The sequence below is a fragment of the Mustela nivalis genome, assembly GCF_964662115.1.
Source record: "Mustela nivalis genome assembly, chromosome: 14".
Taxonomy (NCBI): Eukaryota; Metazoa; Chordata; class Mammalia; order Carnivora; family Mustelidae; genus Mustela; species Mustela nivalis.
The window spans coordinates 4,331,333-4,353,998 of NC_139033.1; the positions used below are offsets into that span (position 1 = coordinate 4,331,333).

The 22,666-nt window shown below is 51.4% G+C and overlaps 1 protein-coding gene across 1 annotated transcript in view; it reads left to right on the forward strand.

Annotated features, from left to right (window-relative positions):
• GCN1 (GCN1 activator of EIF2AK4) overlaps positions 1 to 22,666 on the forward strand; it is a 60,557-nt gene that overhangs the window by 22,951 nt on the left and 14,940 nt on the right. Inside the window, exons 17-44 of the mRNA XM_082699685.1 lie at positions 1,705 to 1,780; positions 1,936 to 2,095; positions 2,902 to 3,091; positions 3,173 to 3,297; positions 4,046 to 4,224; positions 4,540 to 4,633; positions 5,217 to 5,330; positions 5,423 to 5,621; positions 6,494 to 6,649; positions 7,126 to 7,307; positions 8,607 to 8,687; positions 9,038 to 9,181; positions 10,575 to 10,702; positions 10,917 to 11,106; positions 11,317 to 11,387; positions 12,042 to 12,207; positions 12,558 to 12,752; positions 14,115 to 14,361; positions 14,805 to 14,926; positions 15,260 to 15,374; positions 16,168 to 16,347; positions 18,507 to 18,727; positions 19,961 to 20,029; positions 20,237 to 20,375; positions 20,464 to 20,660; positions 20,861 to 21,003; positions 22,021 to 22,138; positions 22,250 to 22,465. Coding sequence (XP_082555811.1) covers positions 1,705 to 1,780; positions 1,936 to 2,095; positions 2,902 to 3,091; positions 3,173 to 3,297; positions 4,046 to 4,224; positions 4,540 to 4,633; positions 5,217 to 5,330; positions 5,423 to 5,621; positions 6,494 to 6,649; positions 7,126 to 7,307; positions 8,607 to 8,687; positions 9,038 to 9,181; positions 10,575 to 10,702; positions 10,917 to 11,106; positions 11,317 to 11,387; positions 12,042 to 12,207; positions 12,558 to 12,752; positions 14,115 to 14,361; positions 14,805 to 14,926; positions 15,260 to 15,374; positions 16,168 to 16,347; positions 18,507 to 18,727; positions 19,961 to 20,029; positions 20,237 to 20,375; positions 20,464 to 20,660; positions 20,861 to 21,003; positions 22,021 to 22,138; positions 22,250 to 22,465 — 4,217 coding nt within the window. The remainder of the gene's footprint in view (positions 1 to 1,704; positions 1,781 to 1,935; positions 2,096 to 2,901; positions 3,092 to 3,172; positions 3,298 to 4,045; positions 4,225 to 4,539; positions 4,634 to 5,216; positions 5,331 to 5,422; positions 5,622 to 6,493; positions 6,650 to 7,125; positions 7,308 to 8,606; positions 8,688 to 9,037; positions 9,182 to 10,574; positions 10,703 to 10,916; positions 11,107 to 11,316; positions 11,388 to 12,041; positions 12,208 to 12,557; positions 12,753 to 14,114; positions 14,362 to 14,804; positions 14,927 to 15,259; positions 15,375 to 16,167; positions 16,348 to 18,506; positions 18,728 to 19,960; positions 20,030 to 20,236; positions 20,376 to 20,463; positions 20,661 to 20,860; positions 21,004 to 22,020; positions 22,139 to 22,249; positions 22,466 to 22,666) is intronic.

The window sequence follows — 22,666 nt, forward strand, 5'->3', positions numbered from 1 at the left end:
GGCCTCAGTGTCTTTGGTGGGTCTTCAGAGAGGACCCGCCCCTGACTGCTTGTTGTCTTGACAGGTAAAAACCTCAGTCACAGTGCTGGGGTCAGCCGCAGTGCCGTTGGCTGCTGTGGGAATGAATGTACCTCTGTGGGCCATGGAAGGCTGAGGAATGGGGGAGTGGGTTGATTTGTGGAGACAGAGCACTAATGGTTGCGGGGCTGTGATATTAGGTGTAATTATAGCTGATTGGGTAATTGGTGCTGTCTTGGAGGTTTTCTTGTATTACAAGACAGCTGAGAAGCTCTGGTGGAGTGTGGCTCGCTGTACTCCCCCACCAGGAGACACAAAACTACTGGTTTCTCTCCCGGGAGAGAAGGAACAGTTGATCTTTAAGTGTATGTTTAAAATTCTAGGTTGCCTTAGGGGTGTCTGCTGCTAATCGGTGATTTGAAAAGTCTTTTGACTCATAAATCACAACATCCTATTAATGAGCTAAAACTGTTAGTCACTTCTTGATGCTAAAAAAAAAAAAAAGTCAGTTCTTATATAGGAAATACAATCACGTAATTCAAAAATAAAAGATCCAAGAGGGCCTATTTAATAGTCATACCCCTGCTTTGATCTCTGGCTAGAGATAAAATACAACCAGTTGTATTAGCTTCTCTGTATCCTTGGTATTTTATGTTTATACCAGGAGATACCTTTCTAGATTGGTTCTTCACCTTTTTTACACAAATGATAGCATGTCTGCTGTATGCATTGTGCTGTATAGACTTGGCAGTCATTCTACTCCAGTATGCCTATGTCTTCATCTGTTTATTTTTTTTAGAACTGCACGGTAATTTTTTTTTTCAGATTTTATTTATTTATTTGACAGAGAGAGATCACAAGTAGGCAGAGAGGCAGAGAGAGAGAGAGAGAGAGAGAGAGGAGGAAGCAGGCTCCCTGCCGAGCAGAGAGCCTGATGCGGGCCTCGATCCCAGGACTCTGAGATCATGACCTGAGCCAAATGCAGAGGCTTAACTCACTGAGCCACCCAGGTGCCCTGCACAGTAATTTTTAATGAAGTAGAATAAAGCATATATTTTTCATTAGTTTAAAATACATGTGTGCATTGTCAGCAAAAACAGGACTTCAGATGAGCTGTACTTTCACATTGATAAATGATAGTCACATTTACATTTTAGTGTTCATTTTCCAGGCTTTCCAGTTCTTTCTGGATGTGTTCTATATATCTTTTTGAAGATTTTATTATCAGAGAGAGCACGCACACGTGTGCATGTGGGGGAGGAGCAAAGGGAGAGAGAGAGAGAGAATCTCAGGCTGATTCCCTGCTAAGTGCAGAGCCCAATGCAGGGCTCGATCTCATGACCCTGAGATCATGAGTTGAGCCAAAACCAAGAGCCAGGTGCTTAACAGACTGAGCCACCCAGGCACTGTGCATGTGTTCTGTATTTTAAAGATTCCCTTCTTTTTTTTTTTTTTTTTAAAGATTTCATTTATTTATTTGACAGGCAGACATTACATGTAGGCAGAGAGGCAGGCAGGGAGAGGGGAAGCAGGCTCCCTACTGAGCAGAGAGCCCAATGCGGGGCTCGATCCCAGGACCCTGAGATCATGACCTGAGCCGAAGGCAGAGGCTTAACCCACTGAGCCACCCAGGCGCCCCCATGTGTTCTGTATTTTAAAAACACTTCTGTTTGTCTCCCCTCCCAGCCCTGTGTACCGTGTTGCATCTGACAGAGAGGCTTTTCCTTGACCACCCGCAGAGACTCACAGGCAACAAAGTTCAGTACGTGAAGCTTGTTTACCTTTCCCCATTGGGTCAAGGGGGGAGGCAAACTGTGGTGGGAGCTTGAGAATCGGTGGTGCGTGCACTGTCGGGGGGCTGGCTGCGGAGAGCTCCACGCCCGCCCCCACCACGGTGCCGTGTCCCTGTGCTTGCAGGCAGTACCACCGGGCGCTGGTGGCAGTGCTCCTGAGCCGCACCTGGCGCGTGCGCCGGCAGGCCCAGCACACGGTCCGGAAGCTGCTGTCCTCTCTTGGGGGCTTTAAGCTGGCATTCGGGCTCCTGGAGGAGCTGAAGGCTGTCCTCAGTTCCCACAAGGTGAGGGCATCAGGGGTCAGAACTGGGGCTTGCTGATGTGCTCGGCCCTCCGGGTTATGCCGAGGGAGTTTGGCTGGTCTCTTCCTGGGCTTTTCTCACTCAGATACTATGTATTGCCAGAATCTTCTGCCCTGCTCTTGAGCTCTGATAACACCTTTGTTTCTTGTAATTCGTAATTCTTTTCAGAGATGCTTTTCTTTCTTCTCATGTATCATGACATGTAGTTTTATTCTTGAGTAATGGAGAAACACTCTGTTTTTAAAGCACTTTATAATTTTTAGAGCATTTGCTACCCATTCTCTCTTTTGCTTTTTTTCATACTGCTATTAAAAGGTAGACAGGCTAAATAGCCTTACTTTATATGAGTTGTCCAGGGCTCTGGAACTGAACTGACTTGGCCATGGGTCTCCAGCCAGTGGTTGGCAGAAGTGACCCCAAAGACCTGGTCCCTTCTCAGTGCTCTTTGTGCCCTCTTTCTCTCCCTCCCTTCCCCCCTAATCCTCCTTGAGGGATATAGGCCAGTGACAGACTTGTGGTCTCTGCCTAGGTCTCCTGGCCCAGTTTCTGTGGCTGCCTTTCCCACCATGGGCATCTTAGTTACAAAGTCACTTGTGCTTCCTCCTTCTAGGCACATCTCCCAGCCTGCAGGTCCTGTTTTGGGAGCTGGGCATCAGTCTTCACTCTAGCAGGAGCTCCAGAGAGCGACATGTGTGAAAGGCTGCTGTGTCCCTGCTGCTTTTGTCTCTTATGTGCCAGGCTGGCCCAGGGCTCAGAGCAGTGTGAGCTCATGAGTTGTTCCCTTGTAGGTGCTACCCTTGGAGGCTCTGGTGACGGACGCTGGTGAGGTGACTGAGGCAGGCAAAGCGTATGTCCCCCCGAGGGTCCTGCAGGAGGCTCTTTGTGTGATCTCTGGGGTGCCAGGACTGGAGGGTGACATCACCAACACCGAACAGCTGGCCCAGGAGATGCTGATCATCTCACACCACCCATCCTTAGGTCTGTGCTGGGGGCGGTTACAGGAGGGGCAGGATAAGGGCAGGCGGGCAGAAGGCCTCAAATTGTTTCCCTTTCCTACAGTGGCAGTGCAGGCTGGACTCTGGCCGACGCTTCTTGCCAGGATGAAGATTGACCTGGAAGCCTTCATCACCAGGCACCTGGATCAGATCATCCCTAGGATCACCACGCAGAGTCCCCTGAACCAGGTGATTGGCATGTGGACTAATTCTGGCTCCAGGTCACAGATGCTTCAGTGAAATAGATGTAGGTGTGGTGAAGTGCGGCCTTGGACCCCTTGGGTTGCAAGTGACAGAAAATGCAAAGTGGTTTAAGCATGAGAGGGATCCTCCTGCTTCTGAGTCACGGTATGGCTGGTCACTGTGATGCTCGGTACGGGGACTTAGTTGTTACCTTGAGGACACTGTAGGTGGCAGCTCTCTTGCTCTCCATCTCTCTGTCTCTCCCGTCTGACTCTCATCTCTGCTGTCCGTGAAGTGTGGCTTCATTCTCCAGCAGTCTCCCCTTCTCTCCTAGAGGGGCAGTTGATACACTTCCAGATGTACAGCTCATCCCCCATCAGCTCCAGTGGAAAGTTTGCATTTTCCAGTCATTTTCACTGGCATGGGGTCTCACTGCCCTGGGTGTCCTGGCCCTGTCTTTTTGAGATAGGTCACATGCCCACCTCCAGAAGAGGTAGGAGTAGCTTGACCTGTGCCATGGACACTAAGAGTAGAGGGGGAATGTGACACCCAGTCAGGGTACTGGTACCAGACCAAGTGGGAAATGCTTGCCGAGAAGGCAGGCTCACACTGCGGCTGTCTACTCTGGTGGGCAGTGCTCAGAGAGAAGAGGAGGCACGGTCAAGAAAAAGAGCCGGGGACATTTAGGCATGGCAGGACCCCTCTGCAGTGCCAGCCTTGGCACACCTTGACCGTCTTTGTGTTTGTCTGACAGTCTTCCATGAATGCCATGGGCTCCCTGTCCATCCTGTCCCCGGACCAGGTCCTTCCGCAGCTCATCAGCACCATCACTGCCTCCGTGCAGAACCCTGCGCTGCGCCAGGTGACGCGGGAGGAGTTTGCCATCATGCAGACCCCTGCTGGGGAGCTGTATGACAAATCCATTATCCAGAGGTGAGTACCCACTCGCAGGCTCAGTTGCCTCACGCCTTGATTTTGTTACCTGTAAGAGGGAGAGGCCTCTTTTATAGGGTTAAGGAGTGAATGTTTCAAGGAATAAATGAAATCGCTTATCCATTCGTTGGACAAGTACTGCTCTGTTCCAGGCACGTGCTTAGGCCTGGGATACAGGAGTATCCCAGTGTCATGTAGCTCGCACACTGCTGGGGCATGCAGCTTCAAGGCTAGCTGGGATTTCACGACTGGCGGGAGGCTGGAGGACCTATTGGCTGATTTGAAGCTGGCTGATCACCCGCTTTGATGTTTCAGTGCGCAGCAGGACAGCATAAAGAAAGCTAACATGAAGCGAGAGAACAAAGCTTATTCCTTCAAGGAGCAGATCATCGAGCTGGAGCTCAAGGAGGTGAGTGCTGGAAGAGTCACATGTGGGGTGGCTGCTAAGCCTGGTGGCCTCAGCCTGGTGACTTTCCTGACTTCGTGTATACTGTTCCCTGGGGTCATCCTGAGGCCTGTGCACACTCTTCTGACCCTTCCACCAGTCCCAGGTTCCCCTACCAATGGAGGTGCTCAGTAAATGCTTGTTGAATGAATGAATGATTTCTTGGCCTTTTCCAGGCTGCAGTTTATACTGGGGGAGAGCGTCTGTAGGAGGGAGGCAAAGGTTTAGATTCTGAAGCCGCATGATTAGAATACCCTTTCCAGCACACTGAGGGACTTTTGTTTTTCTGACATATAAAAGGCTCTTCTTGCCTTTGTCAATAGAGAATCCAGTAAGAAATTACTTCTCCACTGCTGTCTCCATCCTCTGGAAACCAGGTGGCTGTGGACTCTGTGGGAGGCTGGGGAGGCCACATGGTGGGTTTGGGGGCCCAGATCACAGACTAGAGCTGGCATGGTGCTTACTGTGGGACTGGTCTCTCCCTGCTCTGTGGCGGGGAGGGAGGTGCATTTCCTGGAAATGGAATTGATTTGCTCGTTGATTTTAGGAGATAAAGAAGAAGAAAGGCATAAAAGAGGAGATACAGCTGACAAGTAAGCAGAAGGAGATGCTGCAGGCCCAGCTGGACAAGGAAGCGCAGATCCGGAGACGGCTGCAGGAGGTGAGTGGCTGTTGTCCCGACAGGCCAAACCCGCTCCTCGCTGTCTGGAGCAGGCCCTGCTGACCTGCCTCCTGGGCCAACTCTGCTTGCAGCTGGACGGTGAACTGGAGGCGGCGCTGGGCCTGCTGGACACCATCCTGGCCAAGAACCCCTCTGGCCTGACCCAGTATATCCCTGTTTTGGTCGACTCTTTCCTGCCCTTGCTGAAATCTCCCCTGGCCGCTCCCAGGATCAAGAACCCTTTCCTGTCCTTGGCTGCCTGCGTCATGCCCCCGAGGCTCAAGGCTTTGGGTTAGTTCTTGTTTGCTGGCTGCGGGCATGGCCCAGAGCAGGTTGGGAGGGGGGCGGGGGTGCTTCCGGGGGCGCTTATGGGGAGGTGTATGGTGGTCTGGGCCTCTGACTTCTGTTTCCATATGGAAGCAGCCTTGGAAGCCCAAGCTGCATATCCTCAGTGCGGACATAGAGCCGCCTCCTCTCTCCCATTATGTCTGCTGTGCCTTCACTCTTGAGTACGAACTTTTAGCCACTGATCAGTGTGATCTTTCTGTAGCAGTTTTAAAACTAAGAAGTCAGAAATTCAGTGGTAATGGGGTTGGTTTGGTGCCATGTGGTCAGGACGTGCAGCCCAGAGCTCCTGAGCAGCCCCATGTCCCTGATAAGGGGTCTCTGTGACCCTTAGCTTTTTGTTAGCTATGGAGCTACGAAGACCAGGTAGGGTGGCTGGACATTATGGTAACTTCACTGTTGGGGGTTAAACAGACTTCCTAGCTTACAGGGGATGTTCCTGTGGGTGAGGCTAGAATCTGGGAACTGTTCTGAGTGGAAAATTGGCACCTTTGGAGCCTGCTGAAACTTATTGGCTGGCTGGGCTTATTATGTGGGAGCTTCAGATCTTTAACCTTTGCTGAACAACCCCGGGTAGCTCACGTGTGACTTAGTGTCAGAAGGACAGCTCCTGCCTGCCTACCTGCATTCTTCCCCCGACCAGTGCTGTCGCAAAGATGAAATGAGAAATTAGATTGAGGACATTTTGGCATAGCAGCATTGAATACTTTTAAGTAAGAGCATGAGGCATCTGTGCCTGGGGCCCCTGGTTTGTGCCTGGGGCAGATCCCATGTCTCAGTATTGGTCATCCTCTTTGGGTTTCTTCTCTTGGACACAGGCACTTTGGTGAGCCACGTGACTCTACGCCTGCTGAAGCCAGAGTGTGCCCTGGATAAGTCATGGTGCCAGGAAGAGCTGTCCGTGGCAGTGAAGAGGGCGGTGACCCTGCTGCACAGCCACACCATCACCAGCAGAGTGGGCAAGGGTGAGCCAGGTAAGGAACAGGGCAGGGAAGGGCAGTGGGCACTGGGCCGTATGTGCTGGTACAGCAGGTGCGGCAGGCGCTTGAGCCTCAGTGCCCCCCACCCAGGGCTTCCTGAGGCTGTGGCCTTGGGCAAGTCACTTCTGTTCCTGGCCTTTGTTTCCTCCTCTGAAAAGTGGGGGGTTGGACCAGATGGAGAATTTCTGAGTCCTGGTATTCTGTGAGTCTCTGTGACCTCCATTGGGAGTTTGCTTCCCGTTACTGTAAGCTGCTTGTGTGTTTTAACTCTCTCTTCCTGGAACTGGGCAGTGTTTGGAGTTGGAGCAGGATTCAGAATTGGGCTACCAGCTGTCATCCTATTCGTGCTTCTGGGCGTCAGAAAGGGCCTCCATCGTCCTTGACCCCCGCTCCACACACTTTGAGGATGGAAACTGAGGCAGCAGCTCTATAGATGTCTGCAAGATTGTGTCCGCTTTTTGCTGTCACAGATGCTGCGCCCCTGTCTGCACCAGCCTTCTCCTTAGTCTTCCCGTTTCTGAAGATGGTGCTGACTGAGATGCCCCACCACAGCGAAGAGGAAGAGGAGCGCATGGCCCAGATTCTTCAGATCCTCACCGTCCATGCCCAGCTGAGGGCCTCTCCCAGCAACCCCCCTGGACGTGTGGACGAGGTTGGCAGGGTTGCTCAGCTCTACCCTTGGTTTGAGGGGGGTCAGGGAGGCAGGGGCTCTCCGTGCTGGCCCATCAGCAGTGCTGGTGGGGTCACAGAGTGTGCGCATGAATGTGTAGCAGCGGCCAAGTGTGCTCTGTAGTGCAGCACTCACGGCCTCAAAGAAGCTTACAGGGCTTCTGAGAGTTTCTGACCTGGAGAAATGGAAGGATTTTGTAGCAATTTATTGTGTGAAGTTTTTTTCCTAAATCAGAAGATTACGCTGATCACTCTGCCTCTGACTTGCTTGTGATTGTGAGATTGGACCTTATTCACTGAAGGGTTTCCTTCTTAACAGATTATGTTCTGAAAGTGTGACAGATTAATGCATGCATATGTTTAAAAATTCTAAGAACACAGACAAACAAACAAAAAATAATCGCCCCACACAGTAAGGCCAAAACAGATGGCTCTGCTTCTTTCATATGATCATGTATTCTGGTCTCCCATGCCAGTGGCTTCACGGGCTGTGTAGGGTTCTCTGCTGTGGGGGTACCATGTTTCACTTAACTCTTTACCTGTCAATAGATATATATTTTTTTTTTTTAATTTTTTTTAAGGTTTTATTTATTTATTCGATGGACAGAGATCACAAGTAGGCAGAGAAGCAGGCAGAGAGAGAGGAAGGGAAGCAGGCTTCCTGCTGAGCAGAGAGCCTGATGCGGGGCTCGATCCCAGGACTCTGGGATCATGACCTGAGCTGAAGGCAGAGGCTTTAACCCTCTGAGCCACCCAGGCGCCCCTGTCGATAGATATTTTAAGGTGGCTTCCAACTTCTCCCCATGTGAGCAGCAAGCACTGTGGTGTGCCCTGGCCCCCTGTGCACCCACATGAGACACGTTCTTGGGCGTGGAGTTACTAGGTCACACAGCACGTCCTGACCTATAGCCTCACCAGGAGCCAGGAGTTCCCATCCCCCCATACCCAACACAGCTTCAAATTGTCATTAACTTTGCCAACAATGGGTAAAAGACTGGTATCCCCTTTTTTTATCTGTTTCTCTCCTACTTTTATGAAGTTAAGTATCCCTCTGTTTAGGGGGGCATTTGCATTTCACATTCTGTGAATCTCAAGTACGTTTCAGAATGATCTGTTTGGAGTCTCAGAGGATGTTGGCTGACGGGGGTTGGCTCCCATGGAGTTAGTGGTAAACCTGACAGGGTTTCCCTGAGAGTGAGAGAATGCTGCTGTTTGTGCTGCCAGGCCTGGTTATAGACCTTCCCCAGAGCCTCACCCTGACTTACCTGCTGTTCTCTCTTAGAATGGCCCGGAGCTGCTGCCTCGAGTGGCCATGCTGCGCCTTCTGACTTGGGTGATCGGGACAGGCTCTCCCCGCCTACAGGTGATCTGGTTTTTAGCTGGCTATTGCTAGAGCTCGGTTTGTGACCCTGAGTTCAGGTCCCTGCGCTTGCGGTCTAGTCCTAGGTCTCTTTCTCAGCCTTCATTTGGATTTGGGCTAAAGGGCTGCTTTTAAGAGAGCCAGCCCGAACATTCTCAGCTAGTGAGGGGTTCTGCCTGGGGCCTGCCACTGGCCTAGGCTGGAGCAGGGGGTTCCCCACTAGGGCTCTAGGATGGGCATTGTCAGTTCAGATCCCTCTCTGGGCTCCTCAGCCCATGGCCCGGCCCACTGTCTGACTCCTCAGAAGTAAGTAGTCTGCTGAACTGAGCCCAGCACATCAAAATCCTCCTTAGGTTCTGGCGTCAGACACCCTGACCACCCTGTGTGCCAGCAGCAGTGGCGAGGATGGCTGTGCCTTTGCAGAGCAGGAGGAGGTGGACGTGCTGCTCTGTGCCTTGCAGTCCCCTTGTGCCAGCGTGCGGGACACTGCACTCCGGGTAGGTGCCCACTCCCTGCGGGGCCACTGTGGTATTCCTTGTCCCTCAGTGCAAGTGTTTGAACTGCATGAGGGACATTCTTTTAAATGATCCCATCAAATGATGATGAGAGATACCTCATCAGCACCTGTGTGTCCTGGAGACAAAGAGAAGAAGTCATGGGGCGGGTCAGGATCATTCTAGGAAGGGAAACAACAAATCAGTTGTCACAGTGTGTCACTGGCTTTTTGTCTTTACTTTAGAAGCCTTCACCTGATTTATAGATATATAAATATACATATATATACATATGTATGTGCATATATGTATGTATGTATTTTAGAGAAACAGAGTGGGGGCGGGCAGAGGGACGGGGGAGAGAGAATCGTAAGCAGGCTCCATGCTCAGCATGGAGCGGGATGCGGGGCTCAGTCTCACAACCCTGAGATCATGACCTGGGCTGAAATTAAGAGTCAGCTGCTAACTGGCTGAGCCACCCAGGTGGATCCCTTGGTACTTGTATAGATAGATAAAATTCAGAAGATAAGTTTGCTTTTTCAACCCATCACCTTGTAGTTGGCTTTTCTTAGTGCTTTTGGACCAAAAATTAAAGGATTCCCTTGGAGTCTGAAACAGGGCTTCCTGAATGCCGGTCTATAGCCCCTTGTTATCAATCTGTGACAGTTTTCAGTGGCTCTTGGCAAAATATGGGAAGCAATGGCAGTGTGGCAAATTCTCCAGGACAGACAAAGGGAATGTCCCTTTTCTAAAGTTTTGTCCTGCCCATTGAGAGTTAAGTTTTAAATTTTACGTTAAAAAGGATTCCACTCCCATTTGCCCATCATCTCCCAAAGGAAAAGCTGTGCAAAGAGCCAGAGCAGCTAACAAGTTGAGCTGACGAGAGGCTCTTCCTAGCACGGGTCGTGTTGTCCAGTGGTGCGTTGTGCAGTGATGGGAGCATTTTATATCTGTGCTGTCCAGTGTGAGAGCCACCAGCCAACTTGTGTGGCTGTCCAGCGCTTAAAATGTGGCTGGTGTGACTGAGGAACCTAGAGTTCAATTTATTTATTTATTTATTAAAGATTTTTATTTATTTATTTGACAGAGAAATTGCAAGTAGGCAGAGAGGCAGGCAGAGAGAGAGGAGGAAGCAGGCTCACCGCCGAGCAGAGAGCCCTATGCGGGGCTCGATCCCAGGACCCTGGGATCATGACCTGAGCCGAAGGCAGAGGCTTAACCCGCTGAGCCACCCAGGTGCCCCCTAGAGTTCAATTTAATTGATTTAACTCTGAAGCCCCGCATGCAGCTGGTGGCTAGGTCTTGGATCGTGCAGCCTTAGAGGGAGGTGCAGAGGCAGATTAGAAGCTCTTGCGAAAACTCAAGCCTTACTTGGTCCCATCCCACCCCCTCTCAGGGGCTGATGGAACTCCACATGGTATTGCCAGCGCCTGATACTGACGAGAAGAATGGCCTGAACCTTCTGCGGAGGCTCTGGGTGGTCAAGTTTGACAAGGAGGAGGAGATCCGGAAGCTGGCTGAGAGGTGAGAACCCCCAGGAGATTGTGTTTTGCTTTTTTTTGTTTTGTTTTGGGTTTTGTTTTGTTTTTTTTCCTCCCTACTCCTTGCCTCTCCCCTTATGAAAAAACTGGACCCAGAGTACTCAGCCTACAGCAAGAGAAGGGCTGGGTCCTCGGGTTTGGCGGGGCAGGTGCTGTAGAACCTTGTCCAACTAGTCCCTCCTTTTGTTCTGCTACAGGCTCTGGTCGATGATGGGGCTAGATCTGCAGCCAGACCTCTGCTCCTTGCTAATCGACGATGTCATCTATCATGAGGCAGCTGTGAGGCAGGCTGGGGCTGAAGCCCTCTCCCAAGCTGTGGCTCGGTACCAGCGGCAGGCGGCAGAGGTTATGGGTAGACTCATGGAGATCTACCAGGAGAAGCTCTATGTGAGTGGCCTGTGCACCCCACTGTGGGCCGGGCCAGGGGAGGCTGGGTTGGACTCTGCTCAGCCTCAGACTTGCTCCGGGCAGGAGTCTTGGAGCTCATGTGGCCCAAGGTGGTTGTCACTGATATCCCACCTCCCAGCTGGCTGGCTGGCTCGCCCTGCTTGGGGTGCCTTTGTCACTGCAGTGCGCTTATCAGCTTCTCTGTTGCAGCGGCCACCCCCAGTGCTGGATGCCTTGGGACGAGTCATCTCCGAATCTCCTCCAGATCAGTGGGAGGCCAGGTATAACAGCCGTCCCAGTCTTGTTCCACTCAGACCTTTCGAGATACCTCAGGTTGGCTGGGCTGGGTGCCGAGAGGAGGTAGCATGGAGTCATGATACAGTGGAGGGAAAGGGAAAGACCTCCCTCTGAGTCGGAAAGACCTGAGTTCAAGTCTTGGCTCCTCCTGGGCTAGCTGGGTGACTTTGGGGCAGGTGTCTCCTTTCCTCCCAGCCTCTGTTTTCTCAGAGGCCCCTGGGGACCTTTTTACTGTTCTGTATCTGAAAAGGATAGAATCACATTTGTAGAGTAGATTTACTTCCAAACACCTTCACATTTGATTCTTTTACCCCTTCCCTCCTGTAGCCTGCTCTGGAGGTAGAAGGGTAGGCATTGCAGTCACGTGGGGAAACAGAGGCATAGCTGGTCCCTGGCCAGGGTCACCCTGTAGGAGGTAAACTCTGGGCAGATGGCAGGTCTCCATTTGAGAAATGGGTTGTTGAGACTATTGTGTAGACTGCTGGGTAAGCACCAGGCAGTGGGCTCCATGCTGTGCTCTGCACCCCAGAGGGAGCTGCTGCAAGCTCCCTTCCCTTGTGGCATGCTGGGATAGAGTCCAGCCGCAGAGGAGGCCCCCGACCAGCCCTTGACCCTGACATGCTCCCCCTTTTTCCCAGGTGTGGCTTGGCTTTGGCCCTGAACAAGCTCTCCCAGTGTTTGGACAGCTCTCAGGTGAAGCCCCTCTTCCAGTTTTTTGTCCCTGATGCTCTCAACGACCGAAACCCAGATGTCCGGAAGTGTATGTTAGATGCAGCCCTCGCAACGCTCAACGCCCACGGGAAGGTGAGCCGTCTCAGCCAGTGTGGAGGGTGGGGGGAGGGCTGGGCCAGGGCAGGAGGCAGGGCTGAGCCGTGTGACACAGGGAGGCTGAGCGCCAGGAGATCTGGCAGGGTTCTGGCACCCATGGAAAATTTCATTTCTCTTTTTTTTGAGCCAAAAGGACCCCTAAAGGGTGTTAAATTCTTTTGAGTTTGCTGCATTCCTGCCAGGAAACTGGGCAACCCGCTGGCATTGCTGGCTGCCTTGTCAAGATGTGGTTCCGAAACCAGGCTCGGGCTCAGTCCTCAGGGCAGAAGATGGTCATGTCCAGACGCAGAGTGCAGGGTTGACGTGAGGTGGGCTTGGCTTTCCAGGAGAATGTCAACTCGCTGCTGCCAGTGTTCGAGGAGTTCCTGAAGAACGCGCCCAATGATGCCAGCTATGATGCCGTGCGGCAGAGTGTGGTGGTCCTCATGGGCTCTCTGGCCAAGCACCTGGACAAGAGCGACCCCAAAGTGAAGCCCATTGTTGCCAAGCTCATCGCTGCCCTCTCGACCCCCTCCCAGCAGGTACCCGCCTCCTGGCCAAGGGCCTACAAGCCAGCTGGGGGCTTGGGACCCCCTGCAGGTGTGCAGCGGGGTGCTAGGGCCAAGCTGGGAATCAGGGCCCTACTTCTCTGCAAGGAGTCATCCTCTCGGGCCAGCCTGGTTTGTAGTGAAGAGTACCTTGAAAGGGAGTTACTTTGTTCCAGTAGATTTTCTAGATATTTTTATTTTTTCTACTCATTTACTAATAGTCTTTTTGTAACTTAGTATAAGCCCAGCACTGGGGATGTCAAGATTAAAAAAAAAAAAAAAAAAAAGATGGCTCCCTCTGTTGAGTTTCCCCTGATCCACTTTGCATTCCTTACACACTCCGTTTACTGCAGTCTCCAAGCCATGGTGTAAGGATTGTTGTTTTCTTTTTGGAAAAACATACATACTTCACCCTTTTCCCCTCCCAAAGTGACTTGCATTTTGGATCACCTAGAATATGTCAAATGCAGGTTTACAAAACTGATCAAAAATTTTTTTTTTAAAGATTTTATTTATTTATTTGACAGAGAGAAATCACAAGTAGATGGAGAGGCAGGCAGAGAGAGAGAGGAGGAAGCAGGCTCCCTGCCAAGCAGAGAGCCCGATGCAGGACTTGATCCCAGGACCCTGAGATCATGACCTGAGCCGAAGGCAGCAGCTTAACCCACTGAGCCACCCAGGTGCCCCAACGGATCAAATTTTGAAAGCTGTTGCTATACTTTCTCATTAGGCTTCATGAGCTGCGACTAGAAGGCAGAGCTACTCGGTTTGGGCCTGGCCCTGTAAGGCAAGGCTAAATTCCCTGTGCCTCTGACAGGTTAGAAAACTGAGATACTTGGGCCATTTTTTTTTTCTTTTTAAACATTTTATTTATTTATTTGACAGACAGAGATCACAAGTAGGCAGAGAGGCAGGCAGAGAGAGAAAGGGAGGGAAGCAGGCTCCCCACTGAGCAGAGAGCCCGATGCAGGCCTCGATCCCACGACCATGAGATCATGACCTGAGCTGAAGGCAGAGGCTTAACCCACTGAGCCACCCAGGCACCCCTACTTGGGCCATTTTTAAGAAGGCACAGTAACGCACTTCTCTCTAGATCTTTCTATGTGAGTGGGTCTTCCTGGCGCTTCTCTCACCTGACCAGTCCTCACAGATGCAGTGTGCACCCTGACAGAGCCTGTGTCATCCATGGACATGTAACACTGTTCGCTTATCTGATGCTCTGTGCGATCTGACAGGCTGTGGCTGGGATGGGGCTGGGGGACATCTGGCGGTGAGGTGCTGCGGATGGGTGTGGCAACCCTCCAGGAACTGGCAGTGGGTGAGCCACGGCACCGACAAGGCAGGCCTCTCCTGCAGGTCCAGGAATCCGTGGCCAGCTGCTTGCCACCTCTTGTACCAGCCATCAAAGAGGACGCGGGGGGGATGATCCAGAGGCTGATGCAGCAGCTGCTGGAGTCAGACAAGTACGCAGAGCGCAAAGGGGCCGCCTATGGGCTGGCAGGCCTGGTGAAGGGCCTGGGCATCCTCTCGCTAAAGCAGCAGGAGATGATGGCTGCGCTGACCGACGCCATCCAGGACAAGAAGAACTTCCGCCGGCGAGAGGGTGAGTGTCTGAGCTTGGGGCTACCTGGGGTGGGAAGTCGGTCCCCACAGTCGGGCCTTTCCTTCCCCGATGAAGGCCGGGTGGGGTGTTTATGTGTGTGCGGTGGAGGGAGCAGATTGGGTAAACGCATCCCATCCTGTCCTTGCTGGTGTGGCCTGCTCATTCTCTTTTCTCACTCAGTGTAGAGACTGTCAGCTGAGAGAGAATTGGCCTCACTAGCTGTTAGTGCCCGGAAGTGACAATCACTGCCCTGTTCTCTCCTCCTTTCTGCTCAGCCATATCTGCGCTGTCAGGAAGGTAGAGGGTGCTGTTCCCTCATGGGGCAGCCACCGTAGTCCCACAATGTCCTTGAGTGTTTCCAGAGGCTGAGGCGATGCCAGGGAGGTGATCCTGTGGCTGCCTCCAGCGCACAGTCTTCCCAGCTGTCCCGCCTTCTCCTCCAGGAGCCCTCTTTGCTTTCGAGATGCTCTGCACCATGCTGGGGAAGCTCTTCGAGCCGTATGTGGTTCACGTGCTGCCCCATCTGCTGCTGTGCTTTGGGGATGGGAACCAGTATGTGCGTGAGGTAAGTCCTGAGGCTGCACGTGGGCTCGCTGCCAGCTGAGGCTGCCCCTGGCCGTGCATCTCGGCTCTGGGGGCTGAAGGGGTGGAAGGATCCCCTGCTGGAACCCCCCTGCCTGTACCTTGACACTGGGTACTGGGACGGACTCCTCTGATTCCCAGTAAAGCATTTGCAATTCTCTGAGAGAAGCTCTCCTCAGCTGTGTCTGTAGGCCCTGGCACAGGGTCTGACACAGGAGACCCCCAGTAAGTGTTGGTCGCCAGGAAGAACTTTCGGACTAGCATCAGGCCTTGCTTGGACAAGGAGGCCCCTGAATGCCTTTTCTCCTCCCTTGAGGCTGCAGATGATTGTGCCAAGGCTGTGATGAGCAACCTGAGTGCTCACGGGGTGAAGCTGGTGCTCCCCTCCTTGCTGGCTGCCCTGGAGGAGGAATCCTGGAGGACCAAAGCTGGTGAGACTGCTCCCTTCGGTGTCTCTGTCCCAGCCTCCTTTTCTGAAGGAGGCCCTTGCAGGGACCCAGGGAGCCATCCAGGGCTCTTGTCCCATGTGTGTGTGCTTCCCAGCCCACGGACAAGGACAAGCCCCTCAGAGCCATCAGGCAGCTCAGTCCTTCAGTCATTTGTGTGTTTTCGTGCAAAGAACAGGCCTCTGGCGGGAGTCATAACCATCAGTGAGGAAGTCCCAGAGCTTTAAAGTTAGTTTGTGGCAACTTCTATGACTTTAAAACTTTTTTCCCCTCCCATTAAGCCCTTTTTTAAAAATAAAATACTCTGGCATCCTAATATGCAAAACAGATTCAAGCAGAGCTGTTCTGGTTTGAGCAGGGTCAAGACCTGGTGCCCTCGAAGGACCTCCGTCCCCCTCAGTCCTTCAGGTTCTACCCGGCGGTTTGAGAAATCACAGATACGAGTTTCTTCATATATGGATAAAGAAACTAGGGCAGAGAAATTCAATGAATTGGCCTTGGGTCACTGCCAGGGCTCAACCAGGTCTTCCCCATCCTGGTCTTGCCTGTTTTCCCTACACCACCTTGTATCACCCCCAGAATGCCATGGCTCAGCAGGCCTCAAGAGTACTGTTCTCACTCTGCTAGAGCCCCCCTACCCCCATCCTCTTCCTGGGGACCACTTTAGTACAGTCTGCAGAGAGGCAGGCTGGTTGTCCCTTGCCCGGACAGCGGGCACGAGTGGCTCCCTGGCCTGTGCTCAGTGACTCCATGCTGGGCCTGTGTTTGCTGTCTGCAGGGTCGGTGGAGCTGCTCGGGGCAATGGCATACTGTGCTCCCAAGCAGCTGTCATCCTGCCTTCCCAACATCGTGCCCAAGCTTACGGAGGTGCTCACCGACTCCCACGTCAAAGTGCAGAAGGCTGGACAGCAGGCGCTGAGGCAGATCGGCTCCGTCATCAGGAATCCAGAGATCCTGGGTACACTTCTCCCATGGCCCTGGCTCCTCCTCCCATCCCTGGACACTGCAGGGAATGTGCATGGAACAAAGACTTTTGTCCCTGAGGACAGATATATTCACGTTGAAATATCTAAATTCTGGAAAGTGCTTTTTCTAGGATAATTAGCGGGAAGTAGTTTGGAAGCACTCAGTTTTGCCACTGGTTTGAGCAGTCCTCATTGACTGCAGAGAGAGGGAAACTGAGTCAGAAGCAGACTGACTCTGAGAGAGCCCTGTGCTCTAAGCTGAGCCCCAAGGTCAACAGAATTGAATGACACACTCTGGCCCACGTCAGCGTCATACGTTCTTTGGGAACTTCCTATTCTGTCTCATTCCAGAAGACGTGATAGAGGGAAAGCTTAGGGAACAGTTATCCTGCTTGATTGTGCTCTTTAGTGTGGTTCTTGATGGAGTGATGGCAGGAGGTTGATTTCTAGAAACAAAACCGAGCAGCCACGCCACCCAACATGTCACTTGTTAAATGTTAAGCTTTGTTGTGGAACATAGGTACTTGTTCAGTGTTGTTCAGCCAGAGTGTTACAAGACTTTTTTTTCATTCAGAAAACAATGTTTCTTATTTGTGTATTTTTGTTTTTCAAGGGGAGAGCAGTTATCCTTGGGTTTTATTTTTTTTTCACAGTGTCTAATAGCCCTGGGGATTCCTAGGGCTGGGAGCATTCTCAGTCTCTATCAGATGAAGGGAGGTGCTTTTCTTTTTGGGAATCCAGTGTGGGTGGGTCTTTTTTTTTTTTTTTTTTTTAAATTGAGATTTGATTTGCATAATGTTAAAATCACTTAAAATTAAGTATTTTTTTGGTTTTTTGGGCTATTTTTTGTATATTCACAAAATTACATAAACATCACTGTCTAGTTCCAGGACATTCCCCCCCACCCGTTAGCATTCACTCTTCATTTCCTTTCCTACCTTTGGGCCTTGACAGACACTACTCTGCTTCTGTTTCTTTGGGCTTGCCTGTTGGGGAGGGATCATTTGTGGCTAGCTTCATGCTCTCAAGGTTCATACTGTAGCATGGGTCAGTGTGCTCTGTTTCTTTTTATGGCCCAATAATCCATCGTATGGCTAGACTACATTTTGTTTGCCAGGTCATCTGTTGATGAACATTTGGGCTGTTCCTGCATACTGGCTGTTGAGAATAATGCTACTATGCACATTTGTGTACAAGGTGGTTTTTTTTGTAGGCGTGTTCAGGTGTCCTGGTTAGATCCCTGGGAAAGGAAATTGCTGGGTCATTGTATGGTAACTGTCTTTCTGAGGCACTGCTAGACTGTTTGCCAAAGTAGCTGGGTCATTTGGCATTCCCAGCAGCAGCGTGAGAGTTCCCGCTGCTGACACTGTTACTGTCTGTCTTTTTGGTTACAGCCCCTCCCGTGGGTGTGAAGTGGCATCTCCTTGTCGTTTTGGTTTGCATTTCCCTAATGACTAACGATGTTTAAAGTCTTCATGGGCTTATTGGCCATTTGCACATCTTTGGAGAACTGTCAAAATCTTCTGTCCCATTTTTTTTACTTGGGTTATTAGTTTTTTTTTTTTTTTTTTTTGGTTTGCTTTTTGTTTCAATTTTAAATTGTTGAGCAGCATGGATCTTTGGAGTGGCTGAACTCCCTGGGCTTGTGGAAGAGAGAAGCCAGGTGTTTCTCTTGGCAGTCCTCTTGCTGGGCTGAAGTAGCTGACGCGGACAGCTTGCTCTGTCGGGCCTGAACTGCTCGGAGCATGGTGTGCCTCATTACCGGCTCAGTGGCCTTTGGCGTCTCACGGCTGTTGTTTTGCAAAACCACCCTGGGCTGTTGCTTCAATAAGGAGGCAGACAGGGCCCAAGCAGTGCTCCCATGAATGCTCAGCCCTGCGCTGCCCCTCAGTGCCCATGGAAGGTCGCCCCCTGTTGTCCTGCCAGGTCAGGCTGTGCTGTGCTAAGGGGTGATGGCTGCCACCTTCTTCCTTGCGGAGCAACGATTGCTCTTCGCGAGCAGCTGGTTTCCATAGCCGGTGACTTGTGGGCTCCGAGGAGAGACTCCCTGGACTCCCTTTTCTTGTGTCCCTTGGTAGTTCTAAGGGGACCCAGAGGCTTTACCATGCCTGAGACTCGTGTGAACTAGCCTTTTTCTTGTTTGGACATGCAGCCATTGCCCCAGTCCTGCTGGATGCCCTGACGGACCCCTCCAGGAAGACCCAGAAGTGCTTGCAGACCCTGCTGGATACCAAGTTTGTCCACTTCATTGATGCTCCGTCCCTGGCCCTCATCATGCCCATTGTTCAGAGAGCCTTCCAGGACCGTTCCACGGACACGCGGAAGATGGCAGCCCAGATTATTGGCAACATGTACTCCCTGACAGACCAGAAGGTAGCAGCCCAACTGGGGCTGGTGTAGGACAGACCAGTAGATCCTGGTTTAGGGCGTAGAGTCCTGCGCACAGTAGACACAGGATGGCTGTGGGCTTTTGATCCCTGCTTATGTTTAGGGGAAGAAGACCAGTTTGGGGTGGAGGGTAGAGATCTAGGCTTTCCGGGCATCTGGCAGAGCACAGTGGTTCAAGTTCCTATTAGCTCAGCCCCCTGATGAGGCCCTGCCTGGGCCCCCTCACAGACTGAGGGGAGGAAAGGCTCTGCCTTGCCCTGTCTTGGCAATGTGGCTGCTGTTTTGACTGCTTGTAGTTCTCTTGTCACAAGCATTTGCTTCTGTAAGCCTACAAATTAGAGGAAATTAGCCTTGTTTGGGAGATTTACTTGGTTTGTTTACGTACTCCCCGGGGCTTGCATGTGCGAGCTCATGGTCTCCTACAGCCATGCTTTGCTTGCTGAAGCTCTGGGCGTAAGAGATAGAGTAGGCAAATCATGTCGATCCTCGAGAATTTAGGAAATGAGACAATTGGTGGAACAGCTAATCTTACCCACCGCCCTCCAACATTAAAACAGTTAATTATCGCTAATGTTTTTTTTGCATTTATGAAATTATATTCCTGAACATCAGCTTATTTTTAAGTTACAGTGAGCTGTTCACAAAACTGGTGTTTAATAGTTCTTTCATATTTCAACAAGTTTATATACCATAACTTATATAATCCTGTTACCGGTCCTGTACTGTCCAAGGTTTTCTGCTATTTTAAATGATGTTGCAGTGAACATAAGGCTTTTTCTATATTTAAAACTGTGTCTTAAAGCCGAATGCTATCCCAAGAGACATAATAAACCTTTTAGAGGGAAGAATGGGAAGATGATGATATTGTTCTGAAAGGAAATAACCAGAAATAATTTCCTAGATTCCAGAGGCTGGACAGGCCTTGGTCCTGGGACAAGGGCAAGGGGAGGAAGAGCATTGAACTCTAGCATTGAACAGTTCTTTTAACCTGTTGAGGGTGGGCCTCCAGGCCCTTGTAGTTTTCCCAGCAGTCACCCATGGTCTCCAGGGAGCCAGTCATGGGGGCTCCTGGCCAGGTGCCCTTCCCTGCTGGCTCTGTGAGCAGCCCTGCTGAGCTCTCCTTGTCAGCAGAATGGTGAGGTCAGGGTCCATGGCAGAACCAGTCCGGAGGAAGCAGGAGCTGGGCCTCCACCCAAGTCACCTTTTGTGTTGTTGCAGGACTTGGCTCCTTACCTGCCAAGCGTGACGCCTGGCCTGAAAGCCTCTCTTCTGGACCCTGTACCTGAGGTGAGCCTGGGAGGAGAAAGGGGGCAGGAACTCATTATTTTAGTACATGCTTCAGAAGATTGGTTCCTGAGAATTCCTTGTAAGATGCTTTTGCGTCTGTCCAGGAGAAGAAAGGGGACCCTAGGGGGTCCTCTCCCTGCTCCCACATGAGCACCTAGTTTTGAGATCCTGCCACTCCTCACATCCTGGCTCTCGGTTCCCTGACAGGTGCGAACAGTGTCTGCAAAGGCTCTAGGGGCCATGGTGAAGGGCATGGGGGAGTCGTGCTTTGAGGACTTGCTGCCGTGGCTGATGGAGACACTGACCTATGAGCAGAGCTCCGTGGATCGCTCGGGGGCTGCGCAAGGTGAGGACCCACAGGCCCAGGGACCAGACCAGGAATGCTGTCTGGGGGCCTTCTGATCCAGGGGGTTCATTCTATCCTTTTGTTGCAGGGTTGGCCGAGGTCATGGCTGGCTTGGGGGTGGAGAAGTTGGAGAAGCTGATGCCAGAAATTGTGGCTACAGCCAGCAAAGTGGACATTGCACCCCACGTCCGAGACGGCTATATTATGATGTTCAACTACCTGCCCATCACCTTCGGGGACAAGTTCACTCCTTATGTGGGGCCCATCATCCCCTGTGTCCTCAAAGTAAGCACCAGAGACCAGGCTGAGGGTAGCATTAGGGAGTGGGGGAGGGGAGGATGCACGTGCTATCTTTGGAGGCAGGGCTCTCTGCCAGCGGGGACTGGGTGGCAAGAATCCTCATCCTGCTGTTTAGGGGGTCCCATTTCCTTTGGGTCTGGTGCGTTGGGGCCAGCAGCCCTGGGTGACCCAGCCTCTGTGCGCAGGCTCTCGCTGATGAGAACGAGTTTGTGCGTGACACTGCCCTGCGTGCGGGCCAGCGGGTCATCTCCATGTATGCCGAGACGGCCATCGCCCTGCTGCTGCCCCAGCTGGAGCAAGGCCTCTTCGATGATCTCTGGAGAATAAGGTGAGAACTTGGGTGGAAAGACCCAGTGGCTTTGAGTTTGGGGAACTCTGAGAAATGAGAAGTAGAATGCGGCCAAGAAGTTTCTCAATGCTCTTAACCTTTACGTAGCAGCGTCTGTCCTGATTCTCTTGAAAAGTTTGCTTTATGTAGTCCTTCAGTTTATATTAGAATTTTAAACATGAATGCTTTTTAATACAGACATTCGACTTCTGGGCATTGATTCCAAGGACAAATTTGGTCAAGCACTTAAAAAGACATGTCAAGGATGTTTGTTGCAGTGTGTGTCATCATTCAAAAAATTGGAAATTGATTTTTAAAAAAGCCAGCCTGTCCCTATGGTGAGGTTTTATTCAGCTATTACAGAAAATGGCGTGAGGGGACTACATTAGCTGACACGGAAGATGCCTCACTCGGTGCTGATGGAATGATGCCGGCCGGCTTCCCACATCGGGTGGGAGTGCTTGTGTGCCTGTTGATGGCCGTGTGTGCGGAGTGTCACCAGAGTATCAGGGAGGCTGCGTTGGTCTTGGGAGTTGGGCTGATTGTTTACACTCACTTTCTTTGTGTTTTTCTGTGTTTTTTGAATCTTTGTTTTTTGATTTTTGCAGTCGTTTAAAATAAGAAACCTGAAATCATTTGAAGAGAAATAAACTTTGTCCTTCTAGGCCTCTCTTTATGTGTCCAGTTCTGATGGTCAGCAGTCTTGGTTCCCTGTTAATGCCTCTTTACTCTCCCTCTTCTATCTTACTTATAGAAATGTTCATATATGGTTTTTTTAAAATGCTGATTTTTCCCATTACTAAAATAATGCATGTTCATTAATAGGAAACGTGAGAACAAGGTAACAGGGGGCAGTGTGAAGAAATGAAGATCGCCTGTACCTTTACTCATTCCACAATAACCACCGTGAATATCTTGGGTACACTTCCTTCCAGCGTCTTTCGTGCCCAGTGCTTGCTTGGGCCCCGAGACCGCCCCTTGCAGCTTTGCGACTCTGTTTTTTGGCATCCTCCTCAGGTTCAGCTCTGTTCAGCTGCTTGGGGATCTCCTGTTCCACATCTCCGGGGTCACTGGGAAGATGACCACAGAAACTGCCTCCGAAGATGATAACTTTGGAACTGCACAGTCCAATAAGGTGCGTGCCTTGAGTTGGTTTCCCGTCCTTGCTGCTGGGAGGCATGTGCCCCGGCACTTGTGCTGTGGAGGCTTCACCACCCCGTGTTCTCCCTTCTTTCCCCTGCTGCAGGCTATCATCACTGCCCTGGGCGTAGACCGGCGGAACCGAGTGTTGGCAGGGCTGTACATGGGCCGCTCAGACACCCAGCTGGTTGTGCGGCAGGCATCTTTGCATGTCTGGAAGATTGTGGTCTCTAATACCCCCCGCACCTTGCGTGAGATCCTGCCCACTCTCTTTGGGCTGCTGCTGGGTTTCTTGGCCAGCACGTGTGCAGATAAGAGAACCGTGAGTTTCTGGACCTTGCTTCTGACCCAGCATCAGAGGCTGGGATGCGTAGGGCCCCCTGTCTAAGAGGAGAATATTTATTTATTTACATAGTCATTCAGTGGTTATCCTTAGAAAGAAAACAGATATTTTGCCTGCAAGGTGGATTTATTCAGGAATAGCAGAAAATTGCAGGCTGGGACACGTAAGCCGTGACAAAAC